At 47.2% G+C, this 17,852-nt stretch overlaps 2 protein-coding genes and 1 long non-coding RNA gene across 4 annotated transcripts in view; 2 read left to right on the top strand and 1 right to left on the bottom strand.

The window, feature by feature from the left end:
• Positions 1–17,852, top strand: part of RPL23 (ribosomal protein L23) — a 69,866-nt gene that overhangs the window by 26,068 nt on the left and 25,946 nt on the right. The gene's annotated exons all lie outside the window — the stretch shown is intronic.
• On the bottom strand, positions 179–5,723 carry LOC146542597 (uncharacterized). 2 transcript variants are annotated; one of them, XR_014880108.1, is made up of 3 exons: positions 5,607–5,723; positions 2,783–2,940; positions 179–2,669 (listed from the first exon to the last, which is right to left on the bottom strand). It is a non-coding gene; the product is annotated as an uncharacterized LOC146542597 (long non-coding RNA). The 2 variants fall into 2 exon arrangements; XR_014880109.1 differs by having other exon boundaries at positions 179–1,314.
• Positions 9,124–16,406, top strand: FBXO47 (F-box protein 47). Its single transcript, XM_010724603.4, has 10 exons — positions 9,124–9,304; positions 9,700–9,870; positions 11,832–11,908; positions 12,115–12,192; positions 12,407–12,515; positions 13,293–13,469; positions 13,934–14,080; positions 14,488–14,630; positions 15,014–15,173; positions 15,551–16,406. The coding sequence occupies exons 1-10, from the start codon at positions 9,124–9,126 to the stop codon at positions 15,667–15,669; spliced, it is 1,362 nt and encodes a 453-aa protein (XP_010722905.3). The 3' UTR covers positions 15,670–16,406.

The raw sequence follows: 17,852 nt of genomic DNA, 5'->3' as shown, positions 1-17,852 counted from the left end.
AGCCAGAACCTTAAAAGGGTTCCAAAGAGGATCAGATACTCAGGTGGAGAAAAACAACATCCAAGTGCCATAGCATAGAAATGATTGAGACACGTGGAGTAAACTGCAGGACAGATGTCAAGTTCTGAGTGCCTGCAGTCAGAAAGGCTTTATTTTTTTCATTATTGGTTTTGGTTTGTTTTCTTTTTTTTCCTCCTTAAAGCAAAGAACTGAAACCAAGCAGGCTGCGCTCTGTGTTGTCAGGCGTGTTGCTAATGGCTCACACCTTGGGGCAGAGCAGTGAGGTTCTGCCTGCAGCCATGCCCTGGGCAGAGGTTGGGGTCCCAGCAGGGAGCACACAGCCCAGCAGGGAGGCAGGTTGTGCTGTGCCACCCATCCTACCTTCCGTGAGCTCTGGGTGCTTGGAGCTCACACCTGGGAAGCCCAAGAGTCAGCAGGGACCAATCTTCTGCATTTCCTTTGCATATGGCTTTGTCATGGAGGAGGTCGTCTGTTACGTTAAAACCCAGCTGTCATGTTGCTGTTGCCTAGAAGAAAGAGAGAAATGTCTTTACCAGCACCCTCTGCTCTCCTGCTGGCCCTGTGCATCCCATCACCACTCTGGGAGAGGGGTTCATCCTGCCCTCGGGTGCTGAAGCAAGAACACGATGAGGACAAGCAGGACATGAAAAGCAAAAGCAGAACCTTTCCATCACGACTTCTCTCAATGAATGAAGGCCTACCTTCCACATACTTGAATTTACAGCACAGTCGGACTCTTTAGGGGGACTAAAGGCACTTTAACTGTCTTTCAATGCAATGTATTTACTGTGGATTATCTGCATGGAATATAGTCTTAATATTAAAAAAAAAAAAAAAAATCTTCCTTTTTGGACTGCTTTGTTTTCAAATTTAGGATCATTGGTTATGTTTATGCAGACTTGGAAGCACAGCCTGAATTATTTTCATCCTGTGTGCTTTTAAAGGCCACTGTAAGAATACAAAGACCTTTTTTTGCAGACATTTGGGTTTCAGTAATAACACATCTTATCAGGAGGTGTTCCCAGGACATATCAAGGATAAAAAGGGCTGTAATTGAGGTTTGAACCAAGGCTGTAATTTTCTTCTAATTTTATCTGCTCAACTTGTTGAGGATTTTAGAAGCCTTTTCAACTCAAACAGTGAGATTTGCTTGTTCCATTTGACTTCCTCTAGTCAGGTTTAGTGTTTTGATCTCTGCCCCAGCACCAAATGATTCCATAAATGCAACTCACCTTAAAAATCCCTTACCTGAGAGCTCTGGTTCCCACCTCCAGCTTTGGGCTCTCTTCACTGCTGCACAGGAGAACAAATCAACACCGTGGATTAACAGAAAGGTTATGAACCAACCTTCCCATGCCCCCCATCCTGTTCATCCCCCTCCCCAGATGCCTTTTCCAGCTTTGGGAGAACAGTGCTCACACAATGCAGCCATAAGGGAATTTAAATGCGATCAGAGAACTCCACCAATGCCACGTTCTGGTTATTTTTATGAGCAGAGAAGTAGCAGATTTATAATTGGAACACAGACAGCGAGCAAATACTTTATAACATGCAAATAAGGGGGGAAAAAAAAAAAGTGAAAATCAGCTCTCCTAAACAAACAGCTTTCACACCAAGCATCACCCCCAAAGCAGGGAAAAAATACTTCAGCCATTCCACAAACAAACAAGGGTTCGTATCTTGGAAATGCAAATGCAAGCTCAGGTACTGAGCAGGCTGAGCCATAATTAATAGCTCTGGAAGCAAGCAGGGAGCAGATTGCTACGAAAGGGCCCGTGGGTGGGGGAGTGAAACCCTGAATAGATGCACAGCTCTGGAGCTGCACTTTGCAAGAGCCACAGAATTAAGCTCTGGTTACAACTGGGAATATTAGGGCTCCTGAGGTCCTTGCTTCATGTTAAACGCCTGTGACTTGGGTTTCCTTGTCTAGAAAGCAGGAATGGGAATATTTCTTTTCTCACAAATTGTAAATTTGCTAGCAGTAATACTAAAATAAAAGCAAAGCACTTACAGATGCTCAGGGGTGGTTTTCAAGGGGAAAAGTATTACTTGCTTAGGTGACAGCGAGCATCACTCATGTGCCCATCTCAGAAGGTGGCTGTTTCCATAACCCCAAAAACCCATTGGGAATTCACCTTTTTCTAAACCCCCACAAAAGAGAATCAACAGATTAAACAGAGATCAACACGTGTGCATGGGTAGGGGGTTGGTAATGAAGAACATCACCAAAGAGGCTGACTTCTCACACGCTTCCCCCTCTGCTGCAAAAATCACTCCCACCACAGTTGTTGTTGTATTTCTGCTGCATGTTTCACCCAGAAAGATGCCAGGTTCCTGCATCAGCAATGCTTGTAGCACATCTCCCTGCTGCTTGTTGAACTGCACTGGGCTCTGACACGGAGCACAGCAGCACTAATTATGCAGAGACACGAGACAATAATTTAACGTGGCAGCAGAGATGGCTCAGAAGCGAAGGACAGATCCAGGTGTGTCAAAGGTAATCTTCCAGACTGAGGTGCAATGTGGAACTTTGAGATTCACCACCTCCTTCTGGGTCAGAAGAACGCTCTCTCTTCTCTTTAACAGTCAATGGGTCCGGAGGGAGGACAAGAACCTCCCAGCACTGCACTGCCATCATGGAGCATTTCCTGAAATGCCACCCAAATACCCATGGAAGATCAATTTCCTACATCATCAACGCATCCCCCCTATGGAAACAAGGATGTTCTTGGTGTTTCTTCAAAGGAGTAATGGAACTCACCAATATGCTCTGTCCAAAAACACTGCTAAGATGATAAAGCAGGGCTGTATTGGCTGCAATAACTTCCTCTCAGCCATGAAGCTTCCCATGGCTCGAACGGATAATTATCTCCACGTTGTGCTGACAGGTTCCCATCTGTTTAGGGCTGAACGCTGCATCTTAAAAAGAAACAGAAAGGAAAAGCACCAGTTACACACTGACAGGTTTGCTCAGCTCTTCAGAAAACCCAAGGAACACGATTGGAGATGCTAATTAATTCCTAGTAATCTACTTCTTCTTTTTTTGTGTGCCCGAATCTATTTCTCTGCAAATGGGGAAGATGCAGAAAAGCCAAAGATGGAATAACATAAAGATTATTTCTAGGGAAGGAGCAGACTGGAAGCTTAGACCTCAGCTCAGGGAATGCTGAGGTGTGAGGCGAATCCCAAATATCCAACCAGACAAACATCCACCTTCTGAGATGGGCACATGAGTGATGCTCGCTGTTACCTAAGCAAGTAATACTTTTCCCCTTGAAAACCACCCCTAAGCATCCTTGGTTGATGAGCAACATGCACAGGGGACAAACGTGAGCCCTTCTGCATCCACCTCGTCCTCCCTCAGCCCGTTTCCTCTATCTGAACACTCAGCTCAGGGCTGTTTCCAAGAGGAAACCCTCAGCCTTCCTGCTCCAGTTGGGTGAGGGAATCTCTCCTCCACAGGGCTCCTTGAGCAGCTCCGTGCTTTAAGGCACACAGAGCAGCTCGAGACCCTTGGCTGAAAGGCACCGTAGGGGGACAGAGCATTATTAACTCCTCTCAGCTGCAACCACTGTCCAAAGCGAGGTAGAAGAGGGAAGGGGAAAATGGCAAGTCCTGGCACTCAACCCATTCCTGCCCTCCTTCCTCACAAGTCCCAGACTAATGCACTTAAAACCCAGCAACAAACAAGGACAGATGGAAATTCCATGCAGAGTGAAGGCTCTGTTATGCTTTTCTGTAGCCCTAAGTGTCAATAGGATGCCACTCTGTTCTGATATTGAGGCAAGGACGTGGATGATGCAGCACCACGGAGCTGCAGCCAGGATCAGAGCACCAGGCCAGGTGTCATCCCGACCACTCAGTGCACGGAATGCATTAAGTAAATACTCGTAATTTGTTCTCTGTTTGCCTATTTTGTCGTGTTTTCAATTCTCTTTGTTTCTTTAAGTTCCTCTGCACAAATCCCATCCATATTGCTGTGTTCTGCAAGCAAGATAACATGAAAACAGGACATGCATCAGAATTCATCTTCTCAGCAGATCCAACAGCTCCAGAGGTCTGGGCCAGGAGCACACAGCACTGCCCCTCTCAGACCTGTGCCATTCGTCAGCCTTCAAAGAGAACTGCAGACCCAAGAGGACACGGTAATGTGAATTCACTGAAGGGATTGTACAAAACAGGGCCTCCATCCCCTCCTCATCCTTGCACACCACTCAGAAGAGCTGGATGAACCGACCACCCCCTGCTAATTGCACGCTTCTGTCATCCCACCCCGAAGCACCAACGCTTTTCTGCTCAGGGATCCCCAGCTAACCAGATGATTTGCACCTGGTTATGCGTTTAAATACTGATTTTATCACAGGGTTCTCCAGTGTTTGCCTTGAATGTGTAATGATGGAGAACTGCGCTGTTCTCCTGGGGCCAAAAATTCAGACCATGCCCATCATGGATGAAGGAATTTAACAGCATGCTTGAACACAGCATTCCCATCCACCTCACAGCTTCCCATGACTCCAGCAGCACCATTACCCTCCTTTCTAAAGCTCAATTGTACTTTTTCCTTATTAGCTTTCATCCCGTCAGCACAAAGCAGTTTACAAACATCAGCTGGGATTACAGAACCTCAAATAATAGGGAAAACCAACAAGGCCGTGACTCACTCAACCAGCGTAAAACAAAGACGAGATAACACCGTCACCACACCACTTCATTTCCAAACCTGGTGCCACCTTTGCTATCGTTAATTACGCCAGTCATTAAGTAGCTGGACATAGGAAGCCCTTAAGCCATTGCCAGGCTCCAGAAAGACACAGCAGAAGTAGGGCACTCCATATCACCCCAAGCAGCATTGGTGCAAATGGAGGCCTGGGGCCAGCTGATGGCCTGGCATCCCTGAAATGCAGCTCTGTTACTATTTCAGCCTTTCAGTTCTCTTTATCTCGCAGTCAGGAGCTGCTTAGCTGGAGAACAGCCACCATTTTAGAACTGCTTTGAGATGAGGGTCAGCGGGCGCTGCAGTGAGGGGCTGGTGGTCTCCTGGGTGATCTCAGAGCTCTTTTCTAACCCTTATGATTCAAATAAAATTCCAGAGGAAAAGAAACATCAACAAACCAACACCCTCCCCCCCCAACCCCCCCCCCCACAACCGTGTCAGCAGAAAAGCAGTTGGGAGGAGAGCACAAAAGCAGCAGCAGCCCTCTGCTGCCATCGTATGGGAAGGAGCAGCACCAAGGCTTCTCCCCAGGGCTCCAGCTGCCCTCCCCTGGAGAGATGCGGGTTCTTTCTAGGCAGCCCTAGAAAGAAATAATATTAAGAATCAGTTTGTTGGTGAGCACGGCTTGCTGCTTCAACAAAACAGCTTCTCGTGTGGTTTCCCGTCCGTGCAGCAGCACCGTGCCCTATGGCATTCAACGGGGCAGTTTGTAACCCCTGCAGCAAGGAAAGGAAGGTTGTTAGCAGGAGCGGACGGTGCCACATTGCTGCTACAGCCAAACCCAACAACCTCCCGAGGGACGCACGTGGAACACACTGTGTGTCTGGGGGATGCAACCGGGTGAACTCGGGGCATCACAGCAGCCACTCACTGCAATTTGGGGCCGAGACGAGGACAGCACACATCTACAGCCACCAGAAAGCCGTGGCAGGGCTCCTCAGCCCGCTGCAGGAGCCGGGAACCGCACGCAGCGATCCGCCTCATGGCGCTGAGCTCTGAAATGGAGGCTCACCGGCAGTCTGTTGTTAATTATTCATGAGGGGGCGTGACCACGCGATAGGACGTTGCGGTACACTATATTACTTATTCATGAGGGGGCGTGGTCATGCGAGGACGTTGCTGGAAGGGGCGTGGCCTCGAATCAAACAGAGGGCGGGGCCCAAAGGGCGGGAAGGGCTCCAGAGGGGTCTGCGCTGCTGAGGGGAAAAGGCGGGAAAGTAATCGCCGCCTGTAATTAGCGCAATTAGAAGGGGAAGATTATAGCCAACACTTCCGAAAGGCTGGAATAAAACTCTTCAGCGCCCTCTGAAACGCCTGGTGTTACAAGGCTGGCCTTACAGAGAACCGGCGCCCTGAGACGGGAAGTGTTTGAGCTGGGTCTCCAGATACATGGAATACACGTTTGGGTTTACGAATAAACAAACACTGAAGCACACAAACAGAGACTGCCCCAGCACAGCACTACAGCCAGCCCCACACTGAGCCCAGCAGGCGCTGAGGGGCTCAAACAGGGCAGCGAGGCCTGACAGAAACTCAACAACGCATTTAGATGTGTGGATAAAGCGGGCTCCAGGTGTGTGGGGAGGCTCTGCGCTGCAGGCCTGTGGGAGCCCTGTGTGCTGCACTGCAGCCTAGTGAAGAAATAGTTCAGTGTGTCTGTGTGAAGAGATAGAGGTGCACCATATCACAGAATCACAGAATGGCCTGGGTTGGAAGGGACCTCAAGGATCATGAATCTCCAACCCCCACCACATGCACCATGGGCCACCAACCTCCACATTTAATACCAACCCAGGCTGCCCAGGACCCTACCAGCCTGGCCTTGAACACCTCAAGGGATGGACGGGGCATCCACAGCCTCTCTGGGCAGCTGTTCCAGCACCTCACCACTCTCATAGTTAAGAACTTCCCCCTGATATCCAACATAAATCTTCTCTCTTTTAACTTAAAACCATTTCCCCTTGTCCTGCTGTTGTCTACCCTAGCAAGCAGTTGACTCCCCTCCTGTCTGTAGGCTCCCTTTAGGTACTGAAGGCTGCACTGAGGTCACCCCGCAGCCTTCTTTTCTCCAGGCTGAACAAGCCCAGCTCCCTCAGCCTATCCTCGTAGGGGAGGTGCTGCAGTCCCCTGATCATCTTTGTGGTCCTCCTCTGGACCCTCTCCAACAGCTCCCTGTCTTTTTTGTACTGGGGGCAGCACACTTGGACGCACTATTGCAGATGGGGCCTCACAAGAGCAGAGTAGAGGGGGACAATCACCTCCCTGAGGCCTAGCGCTGTGCCTCGGCCTCAGGGCCCTGAGGAGCTCCAATAAAAGGCAGAGCATAACCCACCCAGCACCACAAATGGACAAAAAGCCATCACAACAACACTAATAATAATAATAATAATAATAATAATAATGAGAGAAATGGGTGTTTTCTTGCTCCCTACACTGTCACTCCACAAACCCCGCCGCCGCCCTCAGACTGTTCCCATCACAGCTGTTCACCAGTTGGGGTGTTTATTGCACTGCTTTGCACCACCAAATAGCACCAGTAAAAACAGCACCAATAAAAATACGCTTCCCATGAGCTGTCAGTCTGGGCCGCTGGGTAACAGCATTGACAACAGCAGCTTTTTGCCATTCCTCACTTGAATTCATGCACTTCCACACGGGGCTGAGGAGGAAAAGCAGTAAATTCCTGCTAATATTTGAGGCGATTGGTTTTATGTCACTCGCTGTGAGTGAGGGGAATGGAAAGGATCCAAACCAATCCCCAAAGTAAACAAGCTTTTGTAATAAGTGTTTGCCAAAGGCTAACTGGGCTCAGGAAAATATCCGTGGGACTGAAGGGCGTCCATTAGCAGGAATTTAGCGACTGCTTAAGGACAGGGAAGGTTGTATAGCAGATAGGAAGTTGATGCTTTCTGCCTTGTAAACAAATTAGGTTATAGCAACAAATAAGATGAACCTTCCTGGACAGTGCTATGGGTTGAGCTTGTTAAATATTTAACGTTTACCTTTCAATTTCCAGTCTCCATTAAGCAGTTCTCTAAACAAGCGGAGTCCCAGCAGCAGATGGAGGTACACAGACCATTGCACCACTCTGGCTGAATTCCCTAAGAAATAAAAAACAAGTCAAGCCAGAGAGGAAGCAAAGAGGAGCTTGTCTGTTTATCTGTGGGTGATTTCTTGAAGGTTCTTACAGGATTCTTGGAAATTGCATCAATTTTCTATCTTGTGCTTAAGCAAAGCCAAGTGAAACATTCATTCCGGTGCAGATACATTTGCTTATGATGGTTGTGGAGCTACAAAATATAAGCTGCTTTTGCTAAGATTGTAACACAGCTAAACTAAAAATGTTTCCAGCAAAGTATGACTTCCTCACATTGACAGCGCAGAGCTGCAGAACCCGTCTGCAACACTTCCACTGGAATGCCCCATATTCTTTCAGTTGTCTGTACAAACAGAGCTTCCATTGTGGATGTGGTGTATCACAGAGGCCTGGCCTGCATGCTTCAGCAATAAATACAAGGGATGCTTGGAGCTTGTTTTCTGTAATTTTGGTAAATTTTTAATCTTTCCAACAATGAAGTCTATTCTCTGAGCACATTTCCCACTGATACTAACTGGGATGTTGCAGTGCAGCTTGGACAGATTCCAGTTGTGTTACTACCAGTGCTGCCAGCTCTTCTAATTACACAGCAGCACTCATTCTCTTTGGCAGTTTCCCTGAATCCTCATCTGTCAGAACCAAGAAATAGCGTTAAAAAAAAGAAAAGAAAAGGAAAAAAAAAAAAAAAGTTAAATGTTAAGATGTAGTGAATCACTCAATCTTGTTTGACAGTGTGAGGTACACCTACCCTAGAGACTCGGACCAGAAGGCAGATCAAAATCTCAGCTCTTTTTAAAAGCCCATTTCTTTTCAGACCCTGGGGGAAAACCTGTGTCACTGAGTTAGGCAGTACTGTGCATTTCTTTGTATAACACGCAGTCATTATATTGAATTAAGCCACCTATCAGTTTAAATGCTGCTGAAGATAGATAGTTTGCAACTTTGTACCTGTAACATTTCGGTTTGGTCGGATGTAAGCAGGTGTGTAAGGAGTTATTGCTCTAAAGCAATCAAGAATACTTCTCGTAACATCACTACCACTATTCTATTATTATTTATTCTGTTGAATAATCTGTGTGATAAGGTAAGGGAATGTTGTTGATTACTGCAACCTGTCTATTTTCCAACAACGCAAACTAAGATTTATGCAGTGTACCCGACCAAGATTTTCACACTCCACTGCTGTGCCAACAGTTATTTCCTCCTCTTACATTTGGATATACTTTCCTCATCTGAAAATACGACTCCTCCTGTTTTCTCCCCAGGATAAATGTGTGAGACCAGCAGAACAATGACATCCATTGCAAGGACCAGCTGCACCTCCGTCCCAACCCAGAAGCACAGAGGCAGTAACCATCACTGCAGACAGAGCTGCAGCACTGTGGACGCAGATTCCCAGTCTCTGTCTACACTTGGGTACTTTAAAACACTGCCATTAGAGATCTTTCAAATGCTGCTGAGCTATCTCTCAGGTGAGACTCCGACACAAGAGGTTTTATTTCCAATATCTGAGCATTACCACTTAAAAAGCCGTTATTATTTAAAATGTTTTGCCTTTTGGTGAGTTGAGGGCATTTTATGTAACTCACCATCTGAATTTTCTGCTTTTAGGTCTATGAAGAAGCACATGACTAAAAGTAAAATATAATTGCAGACTGTTGGAATTGCTTTTTGCCTATTGTGTGAGAAGTATTCCTTAGATCGATACATTTCTAATTAATCACAGTCTGTTGGGAAATGAGTTAAACGGAAATTAATGAATTAATTGCAAACATCATTTCTTGACCTGCTTTCGAAGGTAAAGTTATTGACTGCTGATCAACACTTTCCTTGCAGTAATGACTTACACCTGGTTTTGCTTTTTCAGTGAAGGACATCAGTGTGCTGAGCATGGTGTCAAAAGCCATCAGCAACCGCCTCATTAATTACATCTCAACCCCATCAGGAAACCGAAGGCTCTTACTGCAAGACTTCCATAACATCAAGCTGCCTGGCAGGAGAGATGGATCCTGTATCATGGAGCACTACAAATCTCTAGGTGATCCTTTCATGCAAGTGGTAACGATTAGAGGGGATCCAAACTTGGTTAAAAGAGTTCTTCTGTCCTATCCATTGGTTAGTAAAGCGCTGAGGGTACAGCCCAAAACATTTGTGCAGCTCCCTATGGAAGTAAAGTTCCTCACTGTGCCAAATGGCCCACACAGATACCATTAATGGGGGGGGGGCTGCTTGAAATGATGCCAAAACCTCTCAGTGCTGGATAAAACACTGTATATTCGGCCTCCTCCACGATGTTTATCTATATATTTTTTATATTAATGGAAAGCAGAGGGGCTGGCTCTGTTCTCAATAGCAGGTTTTTCCAAATTTAGTTTATTTGGACAGCACAACTGGAAACTGCAGCAGAAAGCTGCAGGGCTCCCAGGCCCCACGCTCACAGGAGGAATGTGGCTGTTCAGACTGCCTTCCTGTGTCAGTTTGGAGTAGATTGCATTCCTCAGTCTGGGAAATGTTGCTGCTGTGTTTAAATGCAGCCCGGTTTTAAAACCATCGCCACCAGAGGGGCTGGCAGCCTGCTGGAGATACGCTGCAGATCACATCCCACCTCCTAGAAGAGAAGCATCCTCACCATGAAAGCCTGATCACAGCTGTCACCGATGAGCATTCTCTTTGGCAGCCTTGCAACAGAGTTCAAAGGCTGAAATGGGCACAGAGAGTTTCCCCTCAACCCCAGCGATGGGCACTGCCTGCATTTTGGCTGTCATGGCACACAGTGTGTTAACCAAAGCCTTGCTGGGTGGAAAGGCTCATTAATTCTTAATTCAGACCTCTTTTAGCATAACCTAGCAGGAACCAAGATCCAAATGACATAGAGTTGCTGGTAATGAGGAGCGCTGGACATCCTTGTGTCAGGATTTGCTTTCTCACTTCTTCTGCTGATTTTTTGAAGCATTTATTCTAACTCACTCAGCCCACCACTGAGAAATGGAACGCTTTCTTATGTATGGAAAGCATCCAACAATTTCTTCACCCATCCACTATAAGCACTAATCAATCAGAGAAACAAATCAAATTGGAACTTAATTTGACCCATATTAACTTACCTGGTTAAAAAAAGTTCTTGCTCATTTGACAGAGAAATAAAATGACACGATGGCTAGATGTAGAGTTACAGCTGTAAGTCTGAAGGCACACACAGGGCAAAAGAATGCTGCTACAGTTATTTAGATCAAAGACATCTCATTGTAAGCAAGGCACGTAGATTGTAAGGTATCTTAAAATAATTTCAGTGCTTGACTCGTTTTTAAAATGAGGCTGATACCCTAAAGCTGTTGTTCTGTTGTTGTTAATTAAAATTGGCTCAGGCATCGTAGTAACCACACGTGAAATGGCAACTTGTTTAAGTAGGGGTGTGAGCCCCATGTCAGAGCAGGCCTAGCGATAAAAGTACATCTCCTATATCCATAGATCATCGGCAACGTCTGCCTCATCAGCAGAAGGCTGAAGAGAATGTTTTGGTGAAGGGGTCAGTTACAAAATCAGTGTTTGCTTTACAGCAGGAAAGATGGGCTCAGTGGGAAAAACCACCCCTGTCCAGAGGGCTGCAGTCTGCCTGTGCTACACATTGCATTTCAGTTTAGGGCTCTGACAGCTGGATGCTAACATGCTTCCAAGGAAAGAAGGAAAGAGTCCATTAAATGTGTGAAGCACTTTCTGGCATTGGAGAAGTGATGTGTTTTTTGGGAGATGGCAGTTCGGAACAAAAGCACAAGCTTTGCTGCAGATTTCTTTGGTTAATTAACTATTACATACCTTATTCTGACTTGACGATCTTAAAGGTCTTTTCCGACCTCAACAACTCTACCACTCTATATATCATTCCAATAGAAGCCTCTGAAGAGCAAGCTGTTAAAAAATGCTTCTGAACAAACAGCTCAGGCAACTCAGTAACCTGTGTGCCAGGGGAGGTACTCACAGCTGTGTTTATGTCCTTTGCAGGATTGTTGCTTAAGAGATGCACCCTTCTGTTGCCTACCAAAGACAGGCTGAAGTACATACACAAGGTTCTCTCTGAAGTAAGCCCACCTGCTCCGAATCCTTGTATTTCTTTACACTAATTTGTGGTGGAATGGTCTCTTAGTGTCCCTGTGCTGGAGGTCATTCCCGCAGTACAGTGAGTTCTGCATCCCTCTGATCACTACACAAGGAATCGTGATCGTTTTCAACCACAGGAATCCACCTATGTTAATGACTGTTAATTACTGCTGTTCTGTGCTTACAGGTTTCCTGCTTTAAACTCAGCGGCTGTCCGAGTCCTTTGCACTGTGTAGGATTACAATGCTATGGGGTATTTTTGCAGGTATGGTATCTTCCTGGAGAGAAGGCAAGTATCACCCAAAAAAATTTCTTCTGCCAATTAATCTGTGCTTTTGCAGTGTGTTTAGAAGCTTAAGAGTGCCTTAAGCCTTGGCTGGGTGGGAGGGGACAGATTGGATTTGTCTCACTTGAGAAGTTACATTTGTATCCAAGCCTGCAGCTCAATCCATCTATTTCCCCCCTGTCGTGATCTCCAGATCCTAATAGCAGGCTGGGATGAGTTGGAGTGTCACCGGGTCTTCAACTTCCTCTGCGAGCTCAGTAATTTACCCCGTAAAGTGCAGGCAGTCGTCAGCTGCAAGCCAGGTAACCAGCAAAGCAGCTCCTCCGAAATCAAACTGCGCTGTGGAGAAGCCAGAAAATGGATCTTGGTGGCTGCAAACAGCATTCATCAAGACTAGAGAGCAATTTAACTCCGCTGAGCCTTGAAGCACTGATCCTGACTCACGTGTATGTTGGCAGCCCCACTGTCACACACAAAGTGGGCACTCTAAAGCAAAAACTTTGCCTTCATACAGATACATTTTTTCCCCCACCAAAACCAAAGGTCGGTTGAGAGAGATTTCTTGAGAGCCACCCCTTTTTTTTAATTAATTTTCTCATTGCATTATCAGAGCAGTACAGTGTTACACACATACAAAACATAGGCTGGAGTGTCTCCTGGAGAGCACTGCCGGGGAAACCGATGAGAAAGCAACCAAGAGAGAAGTGATGCAGCGATAATTAGATGTCATATTTCTGAATTACACTTTGAAGAAGCTCTCCTGTTGGCCAGCACTGCTCTGGCTATTCCTGTGGAACACTTTATACACAATTCCTCCTGTTTCCACTTACTGATCCCATCAGAGAGAAAAGATCAGGGTAATCAAACAGCAGAGCTGAACGCACACTTACAGGAGATGCTGCAGAGGGCTGCCAGAGGGGGCACTGAATTACTGCAAGTTATCCAGAGGAGCCAAACTCAGCAAGAAACAGCTGAGAATTAATGCCTCCTTCTTCAGAAATCCCTTCTCTTTCTTCCTAGAAGACGATCCGTGTGCTGTGGGAAGGACAGCGGGTTGATATCTGCGTTTGTTCCCCCAGGAAGTGCCAGGAAGCTGGAGCTGAGGATCAGGCTGTTCTGCAGGAGCGTCCTGCTGAACCACTGGGTTCACCGCAGCGACTCTGCCTTCTGGTTGACTCGGATCTTAAAGCCGTGGCCAATGGTCAACCAAGCTCGCCTGCTGTACATCATCTTTGGGCCAGTGTCCTCTCTTGATGGCAAGTAGTTGGGGGGGGTCACTGTTAAAATGTGTTCCTTGAGAGTGAGATTTCCATTAGGGTGCAGTGTTTCTGATCCCAGGCTTTATGCCAGTCAAATGTAATCGTATCACCTAGAGAAAAATCTTCAGCTTAACCTGACAAACGTAGATATTGAGTTAGAATTAATGTGAGGAAACTGCACCCTGCTTAGAGCAGAGTTAGATTGAACACACCTCAAAGAAGCATCCTGCTTCCTTGAAGAAAAACATGCTTTTTCACTGCTATTAAACCAGACTTCCTTTAAATCACCCCACCTGCTGCTGCTACAACCCCTACAAAGTGATGGAAGAAAAATCTCACTGTCACCAAGGCTGAATTACATTACCTGAACTCCCTTCCTCTGACTCTGCTTTAAGGCCCAGTTTCATTGGTTACAAAGATTACTTTGTCCCTTACAAGCAGTTGTGATTCATATTGCTCAGGTCACGTGGTTTGGCAGAAAATGATAGAAGGACCAACAGATGAAACCAGTCTGAAAGGTTTAGCAGATGCCATTAAGCTCCTGTACGATGCAGAAGCGAGAGAATGGACGGCAGACGATGTTATCAGCCTTGTGGATGAGCTGTCAGGTGAGTTTTTACCTTTCTCATCAACCCACGGCATTACACGCTCACATCTTCCAGCATTAATTGCATTCCAGACACACAGTGCCTTGGGAAACTGACTGCAATATTCCTTGCAGTAGCTGAGGGGTAACTGGAAAAGTCATTAGGTTTGGAAGCTGGGCAGTAGCTGAGGAAGAGAGAAACCCAGCTTACAAACCCAGGCTGTCTTTCCCCATCGTGAAGTATTTTAAGAATCTGTGAAGCCCTTTAAAATTCAAGCCCTGTCCAACTGTATTTCTGAGGGCAGCCCCCCACTAATTCCTCTTAACCACCAAAGCCAGCGATTTCTAAATTCACACCTTCTGGGCAGTCCATAAAGGCGCTCCTCTTTGTTTAAAGCTCACTAAGGCTGTCCTGATTTTATTACAAAGTGGTTCCCCGGGAGTGGCTGCTGGAGAACAACGCTCGGCTCCTCATTCTGAGTGGAAACAACATTTGCTTCACTTTCATGGCCAGCAAAGCTGTGAATGGGAGAGCTGTGGAGTTAGCCAGACTTGTGGTCTTCCTGGCCTTGGTGAGTACTGCTGAGCAGCCCCTTCTGTTTCTCTGCTTCCAGATTTGCTTTCTTGGACTTGAAATCTGTTTCCCCATCTACTCCTATGATCTGTGAGTAGTCCAGCAGGAGATTTGGTCACTCCCTGCTCCCTGTCCAACACATGCAGCACACCTCTGCAAGGCAGCAAGCCTGCAAGCCTGCTCCTGAGGAGAGGGACCTCTGGCAAAAGGCAGAGGAGATTCCCCGACAGTAACTTGTATGTCCCCACAGTTAGCTCTGGTTGCAACCAATGCAGTCATTCATTAGAGTCAGTTGTTAAAGCTAAGATTTAATCTTGCCTTTTTAGTGTCATACCTGTCACCAAAAAACCACCTCTTTCTGATATTTCATGTGTACGTCAGGTCTGTGAGAAGGACCTGTACTGCATGGACTGGGCAGTAAAAATGATGCAGAAGGTCTGCAAAGTTTTCAGCACGCCAGGAGAGAGAAACATCTTCCTGCAGAGCGTGGAGAACTCCTTTGCTCACATGGTCATGGACATGCTGCAGGCAGTGCTGGCCGGTAAGCCTGCAGGCTGAGCTCCTTCAGCAGGAGCTGGCACTGAGCAGCTCCGTGTGGCACAACAGCCTGTGCACGTCTTGTCAGCCCCACTAGGAGCTCAGCACCGGCTCTGACAGTGAGCCGTACGGCTCGGTGAGGACAGGTTTTCATCCCAGCACACAATTGTTCCTGTGTGTCCATCTTTGGATGAGCCAGCAAAGGAATTTTGGACAGTGTCTCCCGTGTTGTTTCACGGCTGTCCTACCGGCAGGTGCAGCATCGCTGATGCCTCAAATCTAAGTGGAAATTGCAGATTTGGCCTCTGCAATAAACACAGAACGAGTAACATTTCTCTTCAGAGAAGTCACTTAGTTGGTTTTTTTTCTTTGTATTGCCAGGGAATCGTGACCAAGAGGACATCAGCTTTCTGAATCTGTTCCACCTTGTAAACGCACAAGCTAACTTCCACAAGGAAATACTCTACCTGACCATGAGAAGTGGCAACAACACCATTTGATGCTGTGGAGTTCACAGACTCTTGCTCTGCTCCTCTGGAGCTCTGCCCCTCACGCTCAGCAGCGCTGAGGAAGTGGGTCAGGGCCCTTTGCATTGGGAACATAAACCACATTCTTTTCCCACTGAGTATGTTTGCAGACGCAATAAAAATGGCACAGTTTTCACATTTGATGCACATGCACGAAGCAAAGAATGTTATCTTAGGTCAGAACCGAAAACATTTTGATCTTTTAGTTGTGTTTTCTCTTGGGAATCCGGCGAGAAAAAAAAAAAAGAGAGAATTAGAGAAGCACAGCCACATTTTTCCAGTCTGCCAGTCCCTCTGAGTAACTCTTGCGTTGTACAACAGAAGAGCCCCACGCACTGCATGTTCAGTTGTGGCAGAAAGAGGTGATTCCCAAAAGAAACTGAACTGCTTTGACTACGTGAGGCCTTTTCATTGTTCTCCTTCCCAAAACTGAAGGTGCCTTCAGGTCCTTCCCCTGCCTCCGTAGTAACAGAGCTGTTTTTATAACCATTACTAAGTTAACAGCATGTTGAACACACGTAGGATAAGATCCCCATTTCATTTAAGTATGTCAACGTTTGCTACTTACAAAAACCTTTGGTTTTCTGCTCTATTGCCTTCACAACAAACATGTAATACGAAATAAAAGCACTTTGCTGTGCACTGCTTACAACGCAGTTATTTTCTTTGGGTCACCACAGATTCTCCTCCGCCTGAATCACTTCTCACACCTTTCTACGCTCCTTTAGGACTGGGTCTCTGCTGCAGGTTGAGCTTTTGAAAGCTGACCTTCAGCTGATGGGTACGGCTGGACTGATCCCAGTTTATCTCAGCTGCCCTCTCTGGAGCTCATCAGTCTGACAAGAGCCCTGTGATGGTTTTCCGGGAGGTTAAAGATCACCGAGGCCTTTTTCCAATGCGCAGTGAGTCGGTGGCAGATCCCTGCTGTGTGCCGGTAGATGGCAGAGGTGAAACCTTTCCCTGCGAGCGGCAGCTCCTGCTGGATCCCAGCCTCTTCCTCCCGTCTGTTTGAAGGCTTAACCCCAAAGCGAGCTGCAGTCCCGCCGTGGTGCTGTGGCTGATTGCTGGATCTGACGGAGCGAGGTGCAGGGTTGTCCGAAGCCTCACTGGCTGCACAAAGCACAATCCACGTCCGCCCTTTGGCTCACTGGCAGCCATTGACAAAGCTGAAACGTCCGAGCTGCCAGCACCAGCTCTGCCTTGCTGCAGACCCTCCAGGAATGCACGTTTGCTGCAGCTGCCAAATGCAGGTGATTTACAGCATTACAACCAGTAACTCTTTCCCTTTCACTCGCAACAGCTCAGCGCTTGGGGCTAGTTTGGGATTTCTGCAGTGCTCAGATGTGTGCCAGCGCTTCCAGCAGACGGAGCCTTTTTTCCCAAAGGCTTAAAGCCCACAGGCTTTAACTGAGGGGTCTGTGAGACACACAACTCCTATGGTGGTGCATTGCTGCCCTTTTGCAGACCAGGACTGAGCCCAGAGCTGCAGGACCGGCTCTGACCTCCCAAAGGGCAGCAGCACACAGCTATCCGTGTCTGTTTGTCTGCAGACACCTCTCTGCTGCTCCCAGCCCTTCCCACCCCACTGCCCCTCACCCTGCAGAGCAGTGCCACGTCCCCCTGAGCTGCTGTGGGGCAGAGCTGGCAGCTGAGAGCTCAGGGGAAGAGAAAAGGATTGTTCCTGGTTTCACACTCAGCTGAGTTTCCATTCCATTCCTCTTTACTCACTCTCTCTTAATCACTGCAGATGTTGACATCAGATCCAGACTCACCAAGTGGAGGTTATTGAGAACATGACTTATGTGTGAAGAAATTCCTCCCGGAATATTTCACATTTTCGACTATATTTGGTGTGAAGCAAGAAAAATGCTCTGCCTGGGCCTCGGACCCAGCTCTGATTTGGAGTTTCTCTCCAGGATTTTACATCAGGAACCCCTCAGCATCTCACCAGCAGCATCACAGCATCCCTGAGCCCCACGTTCCCCCCCTTTCCTCAGGTTCCCCCCAGTGCCCAACCCACCCACCCCAGTGTCCCCTCCCTGGGTCCCACCCTTGTCCCCCTGTCCACATAATGGGGCTGTGGGTGACCGATGGGGCACAGCAGCTACCCTGCTCCAACATGTTTCGGGTGTTTTGTGCTTACAGTGATAAAGGAT

The sequence above is a fragment of the Meleagris gallopavo genome, chromosome 29 (genome assembly GCF_905368555.1).
Source record: "Meleagris gallopavo chromosome 29, MGAL_WU_HG_1.1, whole genome shotgun sequence".
Taxonomy (NCBI): Eukaryota; Metazoa; Chordata; class Aves; order Galliformes; family Phasianidae; genus Meleagris; species Meleagris gallopavo.
Note: the sequence above shows the minus strand (reverse complement) of the source record. Positions and strands in the feature narration are given on the sequence as shown.

Excerpts from the sequence above, each read along its gene's own strand:
- FBXO47 (XM_010724603.4), top strand. The coding sequence starts at position 9,124 with ATGACATCCATTGCAAGGACCAGCTGCACCTCCGTCCCAACCCAGAAG. Across the intron at positions 9,305-9,699 it reads GCTGCTGAGCTATCTCTCAG|TGAAGGACATCAGTGTGCTG; the intron begins GTGAGACTCCGA and ends TTGCTTTTTCAG. Across the intron at positions 15,174-15,550 it reads GCTGCAGGCAGTGCTGGCCG|GGAATCGTGACCAAGAGGAC; the intron begins GTAAGCCTGCAG and ends TTGTATTGCCAG.